The sequence below is a fragment of the Amblyomma mixtum genome, chromosome 8, assembly GCF_055824585.1.
Source record: "Amblyomma mixtum isolate Tamu chromosome 8, ASM5582458v1, whole genome shotgun sequence".
NCBI lineage: Eukaryota > Metazoa > Arthropoda > Arachnida > Ixodida > Ixodidae > Amblyomma > Amblyomma mixtum.
The window spans coordinates 78,186,476-78,206,603 of NC_143019.1; the positions used below are offsets into that span (position 1 = coordinate 78,186,476).

The 20,128-nt window shown below is 49.0% G+C and overlaps 1 protein-coding gene across 1 annotated transcript; it reads right to left on the reverse strand.

The window, feature by feature from the left end:
• Positions 1-8,520: 8,520 nt before the first annotated feature.
• Positions 8,521-15,249, reverse strand: LOC149333112 (solute carrier family 22 member 7-like). The gene is made up of 3 exons (XM_089557643.1): positions 14,587-15,249; positions 10,753-11,662; positions 8,521-9,002 (listed from the first exon to the last, which is right to left on the reverse strand). Exons 1-3 carry the CDS (start codon positions 15,247-15,249, stop codon positions 8,521-8,523), a joined length of 2,055 nt encoding a protein of 684 aa, XP_089413769.1.
• Positions 15,250-20,128: the final 4,879 nt, after the last annotated feature.

A 20,128-nucleotide genomic window follows, 5' to 3' on the forward strand; every position in this document is an offset into this window, starting at 1 on the left:
CAACATTCTTATTCTGTAAATGGCACTGCACTTAAGGAATCGCCGTCTGTTAAATACCTCGGAGTTACAATTACACACAATCTGAGTTGGGATCTTCATATTAATACAGTCTGCACCAAAGCCTTTAAATCTCTCTGGTTTAGTAGACGCAAGCTTTCCAAAGCCCCCATGCACGTGAAACTAGCAGCCTATAAAGCGTTGGTCCGGCCATGTCTAGAGTATGCCTCGTGTCTGTGGGACCCTTATACAAAGAAAAATATTTCCAAATTAGAAAGGGTTCAAAGAACCGCGGCCAGATTCATTTGCAATAAATATAAACGCACTGACAGCGTGACAGAAATGATTGATTATCTTGGTCTCGAGACACTACGAGCGAGGCGTTCCGAATGCAGATTAAAATACTTGTATTTAATATATAACAATATAATAGACATCAACAATCATAATTTCATTACCCCTCACACACTACGCACAAGCTCGCGTTTTGATAACGGGAAAATGATTCATGAATATAGCCCCCTAAACGATACCTTTAAGTATTCATTTTTTCCGAGAACCATACACGCTTGGAATAAATTACCAAGGAATATTGTCGACAGTCCCAGTGCGCAAGAGTTCGTTAAAAACCTGAAAATGCGGGGGTGAAGTTGTACTTGTATTGTTTCTTGTATTCTTGTATTCGTGTATTCTTGTATTCGTGTATTCTTGTATTCGTGTATTCTTGTATTCTTGTATTCTTGTATTTTTGTATTCTTGATTCTTGTATTTGTTTTTTTTGTGTCCACTCCTGCTTGGAGTCAGCCGACTCTGCAGTATTCGCAAATAAATAAATAAATAAATAAAAATAATGAAACTTTTATTTAACGTCTAATGTTGCGCTACCTACTACACCATGTTACGACTACCACGATATGTTCCCATTTAGTATTGAGCCATGCGTTGTTGAAACAACGCTTTCCGCTTTCACAGTCACAAGGGCTCAGGCTGCTTATCTCAAGATGGAAGCTCAAGGAGAACTGCAAGAACACTTGGGTGCAACTCTAATTTTCAATTCATGATGAAGTTAGCGCCAAAAACGAGGACTAAAGTAGGAGAAAAAACACAACACGAGCGTTTTTTCGCAACTAAAACTTTAATGGAAGAAAACATGACATATATACCCATTTCGTGAAGTAAATCAAAAAGAAACATACATGATTTCGTCAAGATAAACCTTAGAGGGCGATACATCTGAAGAGTGCTGAGGGTGCAAAAGGTACATAAAAGGTGCAAAAACAGGAAACTTCATGGTCACAATCACGAAGGGCAAACCAAAATACCCACAAAAACCCATAAAAAGGAGGGAAAAGGAAACGATATTAATTCCACGTGTGATCCAGGTATGCCAGCTCCTTTGCTGCTAAAGAAATGGACGGTGCGCTTATGCATGAATTTCCCTGTCGCGAAATATAAAAAGCCTCGGTAATTTCGCGCTGGAGGCATTCAATATGATGTGACAGAATTTCAGCCTGCGCATAAAGTGGATTGAATTTTTTCTTGCACACTGGCCCACATTCCTGCACACAATCCGGCTTACACTTTTATACGTAGGTTGTACTGCTTCACAAATACGAATAAACGCGCACAATATATATGCGGGCGCGATCGCACAACATTATAAGAAAACTGTGCGTGGGATATTGCAACAACCACGCATGATCCAGAGTGCTTGCTAGCCGTTCTAAAACTGAGTGAACACGGGAAAAACATAACTGAACACGTAGCAAACTAAGCAGTAATCGGCGTGTGGTTCTTCGAGTGCACTTAGTTGGCCACGGCACGACCTATCGAGGTTTGTAGATGCAGCACACTGAGTGCCCATGGCCATGATTTGCCTGCACATTAATGAACGCGCTTCTTCGTGACTGGAATGCACGCTTGAGGAACACAGACGTAGGCCGGATAAAAAAATTTCCTTTTCTATTACGTTGTTCATGTATGCGTCGATATATATTCTCGTCCCAACGACTCTGCGCTATCGGAGAGATAATAAATGCACAAGATTGGCATATAATTTTGATCAAAGGAAAGAAGGACAGTGGTCCCTATTTTAATTTAAACGGAAATTACCTAGAAAGATTTCAAAAAATCAGCGCAGAAAGGGAAACCTGTGCACAGGTCGGCGTGCTGACACATGAGAACTCGATCACATGGCATTTGGTGAACATTGGGACAGAGTAAAAAAATAGAAAAGTGAAAAGCTACAACACAGCTGGTTCTGGCACGCATCGTAGTTTCTTTGCATAGTGGACACCGTAGCGTAAGGTGGTGGTGGTGGAAAACATTTATGTACCGGTATAATACAGGAGGTTAAGCATGAGCTGACCCAGAGGGGGCCAGCCCTTACAAATACTAGGTGGAGGTCCCTAGTTCGGGACCCCACTGGCATCGGCCGCCGCCCGGGCTCGCGCGACCTAGGCCCGTTGGGCCTGCAGGTCAGAGATGCCGAGCAGGGTCGCCTCTCAGTCTTCCCGGGTTGGGTTGGGGTGAGGGGGGATAGCAGGGTTGGAGGGGCAGGCCCACACCATGTGGTAGATGTCCGAAGATATCTACGCACAGTGCGGACAGCTGCCCGAGAAAGAAGGGTCGAAGTGTTTCAGAGCTGCCGGGCACAGCAAAGTATTAGTATATAGGCAGAGCAGAAGCCGCTCCTCCGCCTTTGAGAGACCTTTACACGGGCGGGGATAAAGACCATGGCCAGATTGATAGAGTAAAACGATGTCTTTGAAGGTGTAAGCTGGAATAAATTCGAATTCCTGATCGTCAGGGTCGGAGGGGAATGTCCACTGAGAGAGCGCGCGGGCGGCGGCGTCAGCTGCCTGATTTCCCTAAAGGCCCATGTGAGCGGGAGCCCAAACGATACGCCGGTGTGCGGGGTCACCGGTGTAGACGCTGTTTTGAAGAATGCGGTAGGCTAGATACGGTACCCAGCCCTGCTCGACGTTCCGACATGCCCCTCGCGAGTCGGAAATAATTGTTCTTGAATTGGAATCAGATGCAGCCAACGCAATGGCGACCTCCTCCGCGTGTGTTATGTCACGGGCTCGGAAAGTAAGGCCGTTCACTGTTTTGGATTGGTGGACGACTGCGGCTGTGTACCATCCCCCATGGTGGGGGCCTGAGGCATCCACGTAGAATAAGCCGGGTATCGATCCATAGTGGCAGGCCAGGGCTTCCGCCCGCGCCAGGCGCCGGCCATTATGGTCCTCACGATTCATGTTCGCGGGAAGAGGGCGCACGTGGAGGGCGCATCTCCACTGGGATGGAATACGTACGCGCTCTTCCATGAGAATGGTGTGTTGGATGTGTAGTCGGGCAAGGAGGCGGCGACCCGACGATGTCTTTGAGAGACGTGTGTATTGGTTAGTCAAGTGGGCTTCCCGGAGCTCCCGAAATATGTTTACCATGCCTAGCCCTAGGAGGCGCTTGTTGGAGGTGGTCACGGGGAGGCCTAGAGCCCGCTTAATAATTTTGCGGAGGATGACTTCGGGTGAATCCTCGTCTTGCTTCCGCAGGTGGAGGTATGGTGTCGAATATAGAATTCGACTGGTTACAAATGCATGCGCCAGCAGCCGCAAGGCGTCCTTACATCGTAACCCCCCCGCTTGTTAGAAATCCGGCGTACCAAGCGGCCTACCTGTTCCCCCACCTGACGGAGTTTGGCCAATGTTGTTTCTGATCGTCTGTCTTGATGTATAAAGAGCCGCAGTACCCGAACTTCGTTATTTTCAGAGATTGGACCTGTCTCGAGAGACAATGAAATTTTGGCTGTGCACTTTGGTGAGGGACGTATGTGCACAAATCCAGACTTTTGGGTGGAGCATTGGAGGCCGCAGCGGCGAGCATAACGGTCCACTATGGTCGCCGCCTCGTGCAGGTTAGCCTCAATGTCTGCAAGGGAACCCTGCGTTGCCCACAGGGTGATGTCATCAGCGTACAGCGCATGCTGCACACCGGCGACAGCGCCCAGCTGGGCCGGTAGGCACATCATAGCCAAATTGAATAAGAGGGGAGAGAGCACCGCGCCCTGGGGTGTGCCCCTGGTTCCAAAATGAAAAGGGCCATGTTCTTTATCCTGGATTCGAATGTAAGATTGTTTGTCGGTTAAAAATTGCCGAATATATTGAAAGGCATTTCTACCGCAGTTAGTTTGAGAGAGGTGGGTGAGAATGATCTCGTGGGTAACGTTGTCGAATGCACCCTTCAAATCCAGGGCGAGTACGACCTTGTCATTGTGAGGGCATTCGACGGGGTCGAGGACAGCCCGATTGAGTTGTAGCAGGACATCTTGTGCAGATCTGTGTGGGCGAAACCCGAACATGGTGTCGGCGAAAAGGTGTTTGGATTCCATGAACTCGGACAACCTGTCACGTACCATCGTCTCCATGAGTTTGCCCACACAGGAAGTCAGAGAGATGGGGCGGAGGTACTCCGTGTTGATGGCCTTGCCAGCTTTAGGAATGAAGGTGACCAAGGCGGTCTTCCACTCGATGGGTAGTGGCACTTCGCCAAGCCAGATTGAGTGTAGCGTTAGAGCGCATCGGCATATTACTTTTCAAAAAAAAAAAAACGCAGCCGTTTTAACCCAACGCAGGGTCGTGGTTTCGTTTTCTGCACCGAACCAACATGGAGGACTTAGTTTCATCTCTGCGCATTTCGCATATCGTCTATTGGACGCAAATGAACCAAAGCATTAGGCCTCTCCAGGCCAGCGGCATCATACATAGCACGTACGTGTTTCTGGTCCGATCTGCAAAACATGCCGCTTAGCTAAGGGGCTAATCAGTCGAGGCCACTTATAACGAAGGCAGTTATAACGAACGCTCACTTATTAAGAGCAAGGGTGGTGCAACTATCAAAATATGTATTACGAAAATAGCCCCATATCTCAGATACAACAAACAAGAGTGGCCGCATAGCGCTGTAAACTCGGCCTCGGAGTCGAAAATCCTCGTTTTTTCCAGGAGCAGGCAGCGACGGGCGACTTCAAGCATCCATCGTATGGAAACAGGAAAAAAAGCAGGATGTATGGAATGCGGACAAAACAATTTACAAGAGTTCCGTAAACTTCGCATTAGTGTCTTTCAATGCAAGAACATAGGAGGCAGGTACCGGGGGCCGCCGTGTGTCTTCGGAAGATTCGTAAGGCGCAGTGATTTGGTTCTCATGCTATACAAGCGCGGCAAAAAGGTCTGAACGATGAACTATTTTTTGTTTTTTTTTCGTTCATTGTGTCACTAGGAACAAATTTAGAATAGGTAAGCGGATGACAGGTGGCTTGCTCGCCAAGTGGCTTGAAAAAAAAATTAGGTAGGCCCTTTTCGTGCTCAACAAGCATGCAGTGGACCACGTTTTGCCTTTCTGACGCCACTACGCTTTCCAGCTACCGAACGCGACGAGCCAGAGGTGCTACTTAACATCGGCATAATTCACGCGCTCAATGTGTCCAGTCGACACGGCGGGACCGGAGCATACTCATATTACTCATTAAAGGAGTATTCTTCTACAGAAAGGGAGGAAGGAAAAGGGCGCAACGACAGGACACTGCGCGATCTTCCAACTCGTTTCATTTTTGAGACAACAGCTTTATTTACATCTGAAGTAAATCACAGTCATTGACTGTATCCGGAATACACAAGTGCGCACTCAGTCGGCAAAACCGCGGCCCAGTAAGATATGAAAGGGCCATGCGTTTCAACGTAACTAGGAATAGCCAACCAAAGGTTAAGTTGATGCATGCGAACTATACACTCACAAACACATACACACACATGCAGCAGAGGTAGCAACGGTTCATGATACCAAAGCCGAATCATGATTAGCTAAAACTCGCAACAACGCAAAAGAAGCAATCAACCAACTATAAAAAGAAATACACAGCAAACCAAAAAGCTAAAAAGGACGCCATCGTCCGGAAGACGTTGAAGTAACGAGCGTTATCATTGGCACGCGGCAGGTAGTTGTTTCTACAATGCTGTTGTACATGGCGTTACAAGTCTCAATGCGAGATGTGCTGTTTTCAAGTTGCTGCCACAGATGACGCTGTGATCTCAGGGTGGTAGCAGACCCCACGGAATCTCCAAACGTGATGAGTAAGAGCTCACGCTCTTAAAATAATTTCACATCTTACAATAGGTGTTGGCTTTGCTGACTGAGTGCGCAAGCGTGCATTCCGGATAGCATAAATGACTGCAAATTCTCTCGGCTATAAATGCAACCGTTGCCTAAAAATAAAATAACAAGTTTGCGCTCTGTCCTGTCGTTATGTCTCTTTTCTACCTCCTTTTTGCGCAAGTATATTCTTTTAAAACAAAATGAAACTCGCGCAGACGAATGTCCTTAATGAGCATTTTGAAAGCAGCTGACTGACCAAGTCAACTGCGGTCAGTTTGTCGACGACGAAGTTCAGGTAACTCAGTTCCCCTGCGTGGAATAAGTTCGCGTGGCTGGAACTGACTGCGGAGTGCACTGTGAATTGCATCCAGTACGGCAGAATTTACTATCCCTGGAACGCAAAGGGACGCTGTAGAAAACCCACATGTTGTCGGCCGCATGTAGCTTTGCGGTAACGCGGCGTCGATGCGCAACTAACCAGATCTGACCGCGCTCAGGGTGACTTCGTTGCTGCTGATGGTGACGCTGACATCGGAGAATAATACACGAAAATATTGGTACGCGACGTATGAAAACTTTCACGTAGACAGGAATCTGATGAGGACGATGACGACGACGCTGAAGTACCTGTTACGAGATGCCATGGCGGCTTCGTACCGCAATCATTTATAGCAGGTCCTTAAAGCAGCTTGTTGGTAGCAATGCTATAGGCGAGAGACACATCACTGCTTGGAGAGATTTGAACGTGTCTTAAAATTGTCTAGTTTGAATCAACGGACGCGCATAACGGATTTGCACTGTTTTGAGTTCGTATTTTTGACATGGGTTCGATCCCGGCGTCGGCGGTTGAATTTCTTTGGAGGAGAAATTCTAGAGGCCCGTGTACTGTGTGATGTCAGCGCACGTTAAAGAACCCCAGGTGGTCGAAATTTCCGGAGCCCTCCACTACGGCGTCTCTCATAGCCTTAGTCGCTTTGGGACGTTAAACCCCATAAAAACCAAACCAAACACATTATTCACTGCAATCAAATTTCATTATATCAGAAACCGGTGGCGGTCGTCTTCCTAGGATATTCTGTTTGGTGTTACGAGAATATTACCTTCATATTTAAAACTGTACCAGGAGAACTGTGCATACAAAGTGAAGACGTCGTCTTAGAACGCCACCTGGCGTGAAGCAGTTGTTGGGAACGGTATTTGCCAGTATAGGCACTTCAATGCGAGTCTATTGTCCAAGGACACGTTCGCGGAAAGTTCAGCCGGTGCCGTTGCTAAGGTGCTCCCCGGATGTATTCGGTACCAAGGTTCACACTGTAGTTTGTCCCAAGTCTACAGTCTACTACAACGAAAATTCGCAAGGAAGCAGTCTTTTCCAACGCTGCCGTTAGAGTTCTGTGCATTGCATTGCACAAAATATCATTTCGGAAGTATCGACCACTATTCTTAGTTCACTGCAGACACTGCCCAATGGAAAGTCCAAACCACAGAAAGTCTGGAAAGGAGTATATACAACTAAAACTTGCAAGCAGCGTATTGAGATAATTGCTGCATCTTAATGAGCTGTTGCATAACTTTAGCTGGATTCTGCCGACAGGAGCTCTTGCGATTTTAATATAGTGCGCAAAGGGTCCTCATCCAGGTGCAGTCACTTTCACGAATCTCGTCGTTTTTTAGCCTTAAAGTTACAGTGACAAAATAGCCGCTGCAGGATCAAAAAACACATGCACATGTGCATGTACACACAGCATCTGCTTAATAGCTTTCCTAAATCTGGACTACCAAACGCACGACAGCATAAATAACGACATAAGCACACAAGCCATAACCGGTTCCTGATATCAAGAATACTATCGTAACGGAGCCTTCAAAGGTCTCCGAACATCAACTCCTCCGCGGTGGCTCAGTGGTTATGGTGCTCGGCTGCTCACCCGAAAGATGCGGGTTCGATCCCGGCCGCGGCGGTTGAATTTCTTTGGAGGAGAAATTCGAGGCCCGTATACTGTGCAATGTCAGTGCACGTTAAAGAACCCCAGGTGGTCGAAATTTCCGGAGCCCTCCACTACGGCGTCTCTCATAGCTTTCGTCGCTTTGGGACGTTAAACCCCATAAACTAAACTAAACTAATTTATGACTTCGTTTAACACATTATCAGAGTAAAGAAGTAAACTGGGAAATTTTGGCTACATGGTGACAGCATATTAAAAAAAACCCTGAGAACTAGAAGCAACTTGTGTCTTGAGAATAAGAAAATTATTGCTAACTGGTGTTAAGGCGACTTGAAAGAAAAGAAGAAGAAATAAAAACGAAAAAGTCGAGCACTATGCGGTCACATTTGTCGCCACAGCTCGCGCTCCTGCAACAGCACCCTCACTGGCTTGCTCTGGAAAGCCTCGACATCCTCGACAGCCTCGATTCCGAGCAGCTCGAGCTCCGGCGACGCTCATGTATAGACCTGGCGCGGCTATGTCGGCGAGCTATCTTGAGCGGGGCCTGGAGCATCCACTTGTCCGCAGTTTCGTCTGCCCGGTCGCGAAAGGTGTTCATTGCGTGGACCTTGGTCGTCTCCGGCAGCACAACCCAGGCCAGCGCGCCGAAGGCCACCACCAGGAGGGACGCCACGGCGAGCACGGTGCCTCGGACGCTGCTCGACTCGATGCTTTCGACGAATGGAGCCACGGTGGCCCCGAGACGGCCGCACATGTAGCCTAGGGATATGCCGCTTCCTCTGAGGACGGTCGGGTACATCTCGACCGTGATGACATAGAGGCTTATGACGGCCAAGTCCACGGCTAACAGCTCTGCGACGAGAACCGCCGTCATCAGGCGAGAGCTCAAGATGTCGCCACTTCCTGCGGGATACGTGTTGCCGAACAATTGCATCCGAGGTGATGTTTTAAAGTAAAAAAGAAAATAACGTTCCTTGAGCCCCAAATTTTCAAAGGTTTGCATACCAGTCATCAAGGGTTTAGTTCCCTTGAAAGACACAGAAAGTGACTACCTTCGCAGGGGATATCGCAGAAATAACTCTAAAATCTCGAACAGCTCACGGGCCCCAACTCGGAGGTCTTCGTCACGTTCTTGTATTTAGAGTTCTTAATCTTTGTCATGCATGAAATTCTACCGAACATTAAGTTAAATTGTCTAGTTTTATCGAACAAAAGTATGCCACTGAAGGAGCAATTAAGGTTATAGAAGATATACATACAAAGATAAGAGCCGGCTGAGAGCTTATTTGAAAAATGCGCGCAATTCCAGCCTAGCACCGACTAAAATTTTCAAGCATTGCGCACGGAAGCGAAAACATCACATGCTCCAAATATAAGGTGAGTTGAACGGCGGCAGAAATTATGCCGTCATATTCCTACATTTCCTTTCAAGTCGTGCTTTCGAGAACTGTAAGAGAACTTCTACACTGAAACGCTGCTTAAGTACGGAGAGTTGAGCTATTTGGTGCATGGCAGGACTGAACAGCGCACACAGGACGAGGACACAGAGAAGAAGCGACAAGACGCAGCGCTCGTGTCGTCGCTTCTTTTCTGTGTCCTCGTCCTTTGTGCGCTGTTCAGTCCTGACGTGAAACGCAGCTTCGACCTTACGTTGACGGCGTGCAGACGCTTGCTGCTACATTGTTCATTTTGAGCACCCTTGCGTACAGAAGCCATCAGTTGGAAAGGCAGGAAGGGAGAAGTTCTGTTTTATGCCTGCGTGCGTATTCGCGCGAGTCTGGGCGATGAAATGAAGCGCTTTACTCCAGCAACTTCGTAAAACAAAACAGATTTTATTTTTAAAGCGGAAGCATTATATGCCTCATGCGAAGGAAAACCCGTCACCTTAAATTGTCCCCGAATTGTGTGCAGAAAATGTGCGCATAAAATGCGGACAGAGGAGGTGGTACTTCTCACGTGACCTAATTCGAAAAAAGAAATTCGCCGGTATTGGGGGTCATTGGTTCAAGCGTGTTAGAGGGGCACGAAGTGAACGCCTAGAGATGTGTACGACGATAAAGGGTGTTGGGGATGTGTACTGATGTTAGACAACGATGTCTTGCAAGGCCGCCGCGGTGGCTCAGTGGCTAAGGTGCTCGGCTGCTGACCCGAAAGACGCGGGGTCGATCCCGGCTGCGGCGGTTGAATTTCTTTGGAGGAGAAAATTCTAGAGGCCCGTGTACTGTGCGATGTCAGTGCACGTTAAAAAACCCCAGGTGGTCGAAATTTCTGGAGCCCTCCACTACGGCGTCTCTCATAGCCTTAGTCGCTTTGGGACGTTAAACCCCATAAACCAAACCAAACCGATGTCTTGCAAAAAAAACTGCTGACATTATTCAAGGGTCACGTGATAAGCATCGCGTTACAACGATGACTTGCAAAAAAAGTTGCTGACGTTCAAACGCAGATGCTTCTGCATTTCTCCAATGAAGCGGACTGCGGAGTTCTCTATGATTTTCAGAACTTATCCTATGTAAACGCAATGTTGCAGAAAAAACTTGTTGTTTAAAGCACCTTTTGAAAGCGTGTTGTGCAAGCCGACTAGGCTTAGGTCTGAGATCTCTGATGGGGAGAAGCGTTCCTTTTTACCCTGCCGAGTTAGGAAGGCACTCACCGGGCACAAAGAACGTAACTCCCGCCAGGCTGGCCATCAGACTGCCAAGAAGGACCAAGCTGAGCGCAGTGGACAGGCGCCGCCCCTTGGTGCTGAGGAGGAAGACATTGGCCGCCACAGCTGGGATCGCTAGAGCGACGAGTGCGCGGTAGACGACCCGATTGTCGCGGCTTTCCCTGAGCCGGTAGGAGAAGCTGTTCGCCAGGAACCAGCAGCCGTACACCACCAATGTCTCGTTGCGCAGCGCCCGGTTCGTGAACAGCTCTGCCGGTGACGCTTCCTTGCAGGCATCGGCCCTCGCCTTTCTGGCTTCCTGCCTGATGACTTCCAGCCGTTTGCTGACGAGGACCATGTCGGCGCCGTTCATCTGTGCCGCCGACATCACCACCTCCACGGCTCTCCTGATCCTGAAAGTCGCCAGGAGCCAACAAGGCGACTCTTCGACGAAGTACACGGCTCCAATTAGCAGCCCAGTGGGGACCATGCAGATAAGCTGGATCAGGGACCAGTCATGGACCCAGTCGTAGACCAGCTCGCCGTAGACGTGGGCTGCTGTGAAGCCTCCGGTGACGGCAATACTGCAGAAGAGCACGCGGCGGGAGGAGTCGGTGACTTCGAAGAGCAGGACGATCGAAATGACGACCAGGCTACCGGCGGACGCGGAGATGAAGAATCGCAGCGAGGCAAACATGGGCAGCGTCCTGGCGAAGGCGAGCGAGATGCCGGACACGATGAGGACGGATAGCGAGGCGCCGAGGACTGGACGCCGGCCGAGACGGTCGGCCGCTGCGCCGACGAAGGGCATGATGAGCATGGAGCCGGCCATGTAGCAGGCAGTCAGCACCGACATCAGCCAGCGTCGGCCGCACACTAGGTTCCACTCGCCCACGATCGAGACACGGGTCGACGCCTGTGTGCAACACGACGCAAGAGGCTTACCAGAAAAGCAAGCTTGGTATTTTGTAGCGCGAGCTACACTGGCTGAGGCTGAGCTGTTTCAAGTGGCTCCTGGTGAGCCGCGCTGCGCATGCGCGAGGAGCAAGTTAGTCACTACGCACAGCTGGTGTGCTTGGCCGCGCGAGCTCGCCTTCATTTCCTTAAAATGATCGGAGTGCAAAACGTTGTCAACGCCAACGCCAGTGAATACAACGAACGCCGACGGCCTAACGTTTCAGGGCCGCGTTCCTGGCACAACGTTGTCAATGCCGACGCATGCAGCGCACTCCTGCCACTTTCCAACAAGCGGGGCGGTCTGCGGCGCGAATAGACGCCGCGAGGCGCGAATAGACGCCATCATCCGCAAGGCAACTAAGCGAGCCCTGGATCTCCCGATGGGTACCTCTAATGCCAAGCTCAAGGCATTGGGGGTGCTAAAATTCTACCAGGAGCTGCGGGAAGGCCGTCTCGTGAACCAATACACGCGGTTCATGCAGACGACCCGTGTGCGCGGCCTGCTAAACCGCTTACAGATCCAAGACGACTGCCCTCTAGAGGAGGCGGAGCGTATCGCAGTACTGTGGCGCCATATGCTCTCAGTCTCCCTGCTCCCCCCAAACATGGACACCAACATGCACGAAAACAGACGACAAGCGCGGGCTCGGGCTCTTGAGAGACAACACGGCTGCCGACCCGGTGTACATTATGTAGACGTAGCAGGACCATCGCCCACGGGATTTTACACGGCCGTTGTCGTTCACCAAGAAATGCACGTTGATGGACTCTCCTTCCGAGCTCCGAATTCAATGCAGGCCGAGGAAGTAGCGATAGCGCTTGCTGCCGCCAACGCCACTTCGAGAATAATCATCACGGACTCCCGAAAAGCATGTGATCATTACTTGGCAGGGGAGATCTCCCCCTTAGCTGCTTGCATTCTAAGACGGTCTGCCACTGATCCAACACCGAAAGGAATCGTTTTGGCTCCTGGCCAACAGGGCTTACGAGGTAATGAGGCCGCTGACGCAGCTACCCGAGCGCTTATTCACCGGGCTCCTCATCCCAGCTCTTCTGGCTCGGAGACTAACCAGCCGCTGCTACGATTCAAGGATATAATAACGCATTATAGCAACAACCACCGCCTTTTCCCGGCCACTGCAAAGGGGCTGAGTAAGAAGGAGGAGCGAACTTTAAGGTATGTACTCAAAACCCACACCTCCCCCCTTCCCGTACCCCTTCCAGAGAGGCATGGGAGACTACCCTCCTCAACTGCTCGTTGCTTGAGTCCCAAAGGGCTCTGGTGAAACGGGCGAGACACGGAGCCTCGTCATGCGGTGTGCCGGACTAGGGACGCCGATCACGTAGCGGGGCCACTCTGTGGCTCCCAAACTCGATTTCATAAAATAAAAGTTTTCACCACCACCTACCGCCACCATCGCTTAGCACGGTTGAGGCGTCCACTGTTCCAAAAGGGCAGTTATGCACCTTCCCTCTAGTTCAGGTGTCCACGCTACGTATATCCTGGCATAGCAGAGCTAAGCCATTGCCAATCTTTTTGGGACTGTGCTGACCTCGAAAATGTTGCGTTGATGAAGGAGTTTTGGTTTTGAGCCACAGACATTTTACTGGCTGATGTCACTGGCTTTAGTTGGCGGCACAGGAGATCATAAATGAAGGGCCGTGAGAAGTACCCAATGAGTTTTCAAGATTTCTACATGGTTCCTCCCATTTCGAGAAGCACAAATTCACTTTTTTACCAGTTAAGAGACCACTCGAGGAAGGAGTCCCGAAGTTGTCGCGCTTTGATTTGATTCGTCCTTCGGAGGTATGGTGCTGCGAATGCTGATCTACTATATTTCGGTAAGATAAAGTGGGATTCCTGCTAAGGCTAACATGAGATGACGACACGACATATTTTTGGAGGGAAAGTTGGTTCAATGATCACGTGTGACAGGTTTCGTAAGTAACTATGGTTATGCCTCTCGTACTGGGCCCCAGATGGGTAACTTCTACCATGTACACCTTCCCCGCGAGAAAAGAGGCTCTCGAGGCGATGCTGCTCTTCACTTCAGACACCAAACGTTTCTTACTTCTTCGATTTCAAATTGGAAGTTCAAATTCAGAAAGAGAAAAGAAGATGGGAAGTGGAGGAATTACTTTAAAGAAGAACAATAATTTCTTACCAAACAGCGATTTTTTAATATTTAGCTTTCTTTGGTTCGTTGCACGTGACGTTAGTCCATGCAGGACGTGAATTTCACCCTTGCACAGCTCTTTTTTGATTCTCAAGGCGCAATACTCCACTAAGGAATAGTGCAATTAGAAGTATTCTGGTTCACTTGAATACTGCTTTGGGCAGTATTCGCGCGAAGCGCAATCATACGCAAAATGTTCCGTAGCCTCACAAAATAACCAGAATGCATTTCGGAGCCGATAGGTTTCAGAAGAGAGGCTTCAGCTGAGCTGATCTGTTGTACACAATGTCTTGATAAAGTTTACACTGAACTAAATGAGGGCATTCGCCACAGCGAGCTAGACATCCCACTATAAATTTGCTTCCTTTCAAAATAGGTCGCTACGCGCAAGGAACCCCTCGATGGCTGAAAACCGAGCATTCAACGAATGGGAATAACACTGATATGAAACGAGGCAGCACTGCCTGCTATTGGCAGTGTGCATGTGCGTTTTGTGAGGTCGGGATTTTTTGAAAGGAGGTAGCTACCATGTCCACGTTTGCTTTGCAGCCTCCTGTCCTTTTTCCTATATGCTGCGAAGTTGAAAGGTTTGTAGGAATGAAAAGCACTCCCGTTTAGACACCTCGAAATAGTTAGATTTTATAAGATCCAAAACAAACGGAAAACAAGCGCTTGTTTGACGCCTGAACTAGTGGGTAGCGCTTACAGAGTAGTCCCAGCCGGCGTCGCATGGCACAGTTCCCCGACCGTCGTGCGAAGAGTTCGTGCTTTGAGGCGCGAACGGAGGCTCGTAGCGGAAGCATCTGCTGTACGATCCGTCCTCCTCGACCGGTATGCTGGCGTTCTTCCACGTCTCCGGCGGCAGGTTGGCGTAGGCGGCCGGAGGGCGGCACCAGTGGTCCACGGGTCGCGCCAGGTTCGTCGAGGCTTCGGCGTGCAGGATGGTGCAGAACACCGAGAGCAGGGTGCAGAGCAGGATGAGCCTCTGGAACACGCCGTGGCCGAAAATGAGGATGTGGTCCAGTGGCGACACGGTGGCATCGAAGGCGACGGTACCCATGGCTGCCCCGCTAGCAGTCTGCGACGCGACGGGATTTGTGTCCGGCATGGCCTCCGGGGACAGTGGCGAAGTGAGGGAGAATACGCCCGGCTTGGTCTCTGTGGACAGCGGCGAAGTGAGGGAGGACGCGCCCGGTTTGGCCTCCGGGGACAGCGGCGAGGTGACGGACAGCGCGCCTAAGGCGGTCGTCCCTGATTCAACGGGACCGGAGGGCTGCTCGACGGCAGTGACATGGCCGCTCTGCGTCAGCACCGTGCTTTGCTGGGCCGGCTTGACAGAGGAGGACCTCTTGCTCTTCTTCCTGGTCATATTGCCAGGCTCTGGAAGACCGGTGCAGAGTGAAGCTTATTCTGGTTCGAGCCACGTACAAGCGTGCGTGCGAACCCTGGAGGACGTTCCTTCTTCTTTGTCGGTGGAAGACAGCACGTGGGCACGAGTTCCCAATGCTTCCTCTTCGTCGGAGGCTGCCGGTATGAGATAGAGACTGGACCTTGAACTTAATTTCTCAACTTTCGGAAGAATTCTCATATACGCACAGGTACATAGTTTACTTAAATTTTATCGTGAAAAGATTGCATAAGTAAACGCAGATGAAGACCTGGAACTAAGAATTTATGAACGGTCATTGTGATATAGGGTCTCATGGGGACCGGCATGGAAACGCAAGTGAATTTAAATGGAGCGTAAACGTAGCATGAGGTAGTGCAGTGCAACGTTATTTAGTGAGAAATGCGAGTGGCATATTTTCTTCAGTCGTTGTAGCTCGGCAGGCGAGAAAGAATATAGACCTCTGCAATAGGGGCTCCCTGGGTGCTGCCATATTGTTCGCTGGACTGTCGTGAGTACCTCGCGCTAGCACGGTGGAAGCGGCGGCGGAACCGGTTTCTGAAAGTCCAGGTTTGGTTTGGTTTGGTTTGGTTTATGGGGTTTAACGTTCCAAAGCGACTGAGTCTATGCGAGAAGCCGTAGTGGAGGGCTCCGGAAATTTCGACCACCTGGGGTTCTTTAACGTGCACTGGCATCGCACAGCACACGGGCCTCTAGAATTTCTCCTCCAAAGAAATTCAACCGCCGGAGCCGGGATCGAACCCGCGTCTTTCGGTTCAGCAGCCGAGCACTATAACCACTGAGCCACCGTGGCAGAGAGGAGGCGTTTCCACAACACCGACGCCCGATGCAAAGGTCTAAAGTTACAAAGTTTCTACGAAAAGCATGAGGACTGCATTTTTTTTTTAGCTGGAAGATTTCGTAAATGTCGGGTGTCTTCAGCTAGGCACGCGGTTGTTACTGAACCATCTAAAAAGCTAACTAGCGTGTAAGAACACTTATGGGCAACTACGGAAATGCTGTACATTGAAATCGGAGCGCGCCCGCTGTTAAGGAATCATTTTAATGAAACTTTTCTGTAACGTCTAATGATTCGCTACCTCCTACACCATTTTACGACTACCACGATATGTTTCCAATTAGTATTGAGCCATGTGTAAGGGATCGGCAGTGTACGCGGGGTCATTGGAACGCGGCTGGGGGCGCTCAAAGCGGAGCGTCTCCTTTCTTGGAACGCGACCGCTCGCGAACGCGCCGGGAACAACGGGTGTCCACCCGCCCCGCGGTGCCGATTCGCGCACGTGCTGGCACGAATGTATATTTGTGTTTGTTTTTATTTCATTTTGTGGCGGAGAGTGTTCGACTCCGCACGTGCTGGCACGACCGTGTGTTTGTGTTTGTGGAAAGGGCGTTTTGCCCTACGGAAGCTGGAGGGCTGGCCATGCTCTCGGTAAACCAATCATGTGAGCAGTGCAACATGATTGGAAGCTACCAAATGTGGGCCGGGCCTTTAAGGCTTTAAAACGGGACCCGGAGCCGGAAGCGGGGTTCTGGGCTAAGGTCAGGTGCTATGCATCTTCGGCTATGCCGATTAGGGGCCTCCCCTAGTGTTAGCCAGTTCCACCCTTTTTGTTGTTTGCCCTTTTGCTGCTTAAATTGTCTCGAGTGCCTGAACTTGTATCTATTGGAAAGCGTATTCAGGACGCTGTCGCACGAACTTGTTAGCTTGGAAAGGCGTCCCTCCTTCACAATAAAGTAGATACATTATGCTTTTTTTTCAGAGACTTTCATCGCCGCAGATATCGAATGTGGGAATCCTCAAAAATAAAGCATTCGCGCCTCAGTTTTTATACGTAGTTTGTACTGCTTGGCAAGTACGAATAAACGCTCACAAAATATATGCAGGCGCGATCGCACAACATTACAAGAAAACAGTTCGTGGGATATTGCAACAACCGCGCATGATCAGAGAGCTTGCTAGCCCTTCTAAAGCTGATTGAACACGGGAAAAACTTAACACGTAGCAAAGTAAGCAGTAATCGCCGCGTGGTTCTTCGAGTGCACTTAGTCCGCCACGGCACGAGCTATCGAGGTTTGTAGCTGGAGCGCACTGAGTGCCCGTGGTCACGATTTGCCTGCACATTAATGAGCGCGCTTCACCGCGACTGGAATACACGCTTGAGGAACACAGACGTAGGCCGGATAAAAAAATTTGCTTTTCTATTACGTTGTTCAAGTATGCGTCGATATATATTCTCGTCCGAACGACTCTGCTCTATCGGAGAGTTAATAAATGCACAAGATTGGCTTGTAATTTTCATCAGAGGAAACAAGGACAGTGGTCCCTATCTTAATTTAAACGCAAATCACCTAGAAAAAATTTTGAAAAATCAGCGCAGAAAGCGAAACGAATGCACACATCGGCGTGATGACACCTGATACCACGATCGCATGGCAATTGGCGAACGTTGGGACAGAGTAAGAAAAAGTAGAAAAGCGAAAATCTAGAAGACACCTGATTCTGGCACGCATCGTAGTGTCTTTGCATAGTGGACACCGTAGTGTAAGAGCGCATCGGCATTTCAATTTTCAAACGAAGCGCAGCCGTTTTAACCCTGCGCAGGGCCGCGGTTTCGTTTTCTGTACCGAACCAACATTGGAGGTGTTAGTTCTCGGACCGCCGAGAGACGGCACTCCGCATTTCGTATATCGTCTATTGGACGCAAATGAACCAAAGCAATAGGCATCTCTAGGCCAGTAGCACAATAAATAGCACGTATACGTGTTTCTGGCCCGATCGTCAAAACATGCCGCTTACCGAGAGGGCTAAACAGTCGAGGCCGCTTATAACGAAAGCAGTTATAACGAACGCTCACTTATTAAGAACGAGGGTGGTGCAACTATCAAAATATGCATTACGGATATGGCACTATATCTCAGACACAACAAACAAGAGTGGCCGAACAACTCGGTTGCAGCGAACGAGGAGGCGCTGTAAAGTCGGCCTCGGAGCCGAAAATGCAGATTTCTTGCACGAAGCCTCCAAGCTTCCATCGTACCGCTTCTCTTCTATGGTAAGGAAAGAACGCGACTACCTGAAATGAAAAGGAAAAAAAAAAGTATGTATGGAATGCCAACAACGCAATTCGCCAGATGCGGCCGTCAAAAACGCATGCCTTGAAAGGAGGCGCCTAGAGCTGTTGAAAAGTGCTGTAACTTTCGCATTAGTGTCTTTCAATGCAAGTGCATGAAATGCAGCTACCGAGGGCCGCTGTGTGTCTTCGGAAGATTCGCAAGGCGCAGTGCTCTGGAAGCTAAGTTGTCGTGCTATACAGGCACGACAAAAAGGTCTGGACGATGAGCCATTTTTTTTTGTTTTTTTCGTCGAGTGTGCCACTAAGCTTAAATTTAGAGTGGGTAAGGAGATGAGAGGGGGCTTGCTCGCCGAGTGGTTTGAAAAAAAAAATAGGAAGGTACATTTCGTGCTCAACAAGCCTGCAGTGGACCACGTTCTGCGTTTCTGACCTCACTACGCTTTCCAGTTACCGAACGCGACGAGCCAGAGGCATAAATTCACGCGCTCAATGTGTCCTGTCCACACCGCATCACCAGTGCATACTGATATTACGCATTAAAGGAATATTCTTCTACACAAAGGGAGGAAGGAAAAAGACGCAATGACAGGACACTGCGCGAGCTTCTAACTCGTTTCATTTTTTTTGACAACAGCTTTATTTATTTCTGAAGTAAATCACAGGCATTGACTGTATCCGAAATACACACGTGCGCACTCAGTCAGCAAAAGCTGTGCCCAGTGAGATATGAAAGGGCCATGCGTTTCAACGTAACTAAGAATAGCCAAGGGTTAAGATGATGCACCCGAACTACTCACAAACACATAAACATAAACACATGAACGACTTCGTGCGCGCAGACACTCAGACACACCTACTCACACTGTAAAAAAATTTGCTCAAGTTTACGTAGAAACCTGGAGGCAATGCTTTGCCGAGCACTTTCCGCAATTCATAAACGGACACTTTAAGAAACACGGCCAGTCCTTAAGAAGGACTCAGTGCTCTTAATCACGGATATTACGCAGAGTTTAGTGCGTACACCAACCGTAAAAAATGGTTTACGTCTTCCTACGTTTAACCTCTTTCGGACCCTTCTCTGTGTACTCGTACGTAAACTGTGTACTCGTACGTAAGCCAACCATATAAAAATTGTTTATGTATTCTTACGTTTAACCTCTCTTGGACCCTTTTCTGTGTACTCAAGTGATGCGGCTTGTCGCCAATGGCTTGAACAAAACTTTAAAGTAAGACGACCATACTGGCAAGCCGTCTGAAGTCATACTGACACTGCTGATGCATGGTGCGGCCAGAATAATGGCGTGGAGTGTTAAGTTGAATATAAGCTGTCAACCGCATCCAGATTCTTAATTTGTGTGACTGATGAACGTGTCTTGACTCACGTTCAATCATGTACAGTAGCAGTCCAGGTGCAGCAGAAATGAAGTACTATTACACACAAGCTCTTCCTTTATGCATGTTGTGCATTGGGCACATACAAAGCATGTGGGTTAGAATGAAAGAAGAGTGTTTGGGTGAGTAAAGGCACATACGTTTTATTTTCATGAAAAATTGCATACATTGTACTTCTGCATATTGCTGTCAGATTCATCTGAAAAGCATAAGAAAGACCTCACTTAGCAAACACACTCAAACTATTCACTATTGACCAACTGGCTTTTGTAGGGTCTTGCAAAAATATTTAATGAGAACCAAACCATTACATTTCATTGACCAAATTCATTTTTTCTTTACAGGAAAGAAACTAAAATCCACACGACCAGGAA

Coding starts and splice junctions, on each gene's coding strand:
- LOC149333112 (XM_089557643.1), bottom strand. CDS start 15,249: ATGACCAGGAAGAAGAGCAAGAGGTCCTCCTCTGTCAAGCCGGCCCAG. Junction 11,663..14,586: donor ACGCCGGCTGGGACTACTCT/GTAAGCGCTACC, acceptor TGTTGCACACAG/GCGTCGACCCGTGTCTCGAT. Junction 9,003..10,752: donor AGTTACGTTCTTTGTGCCCG/GTGAGTGCCTTC, acceptor CGTATCCCGCAG/GAAGTGGCGACATCTTGAGC.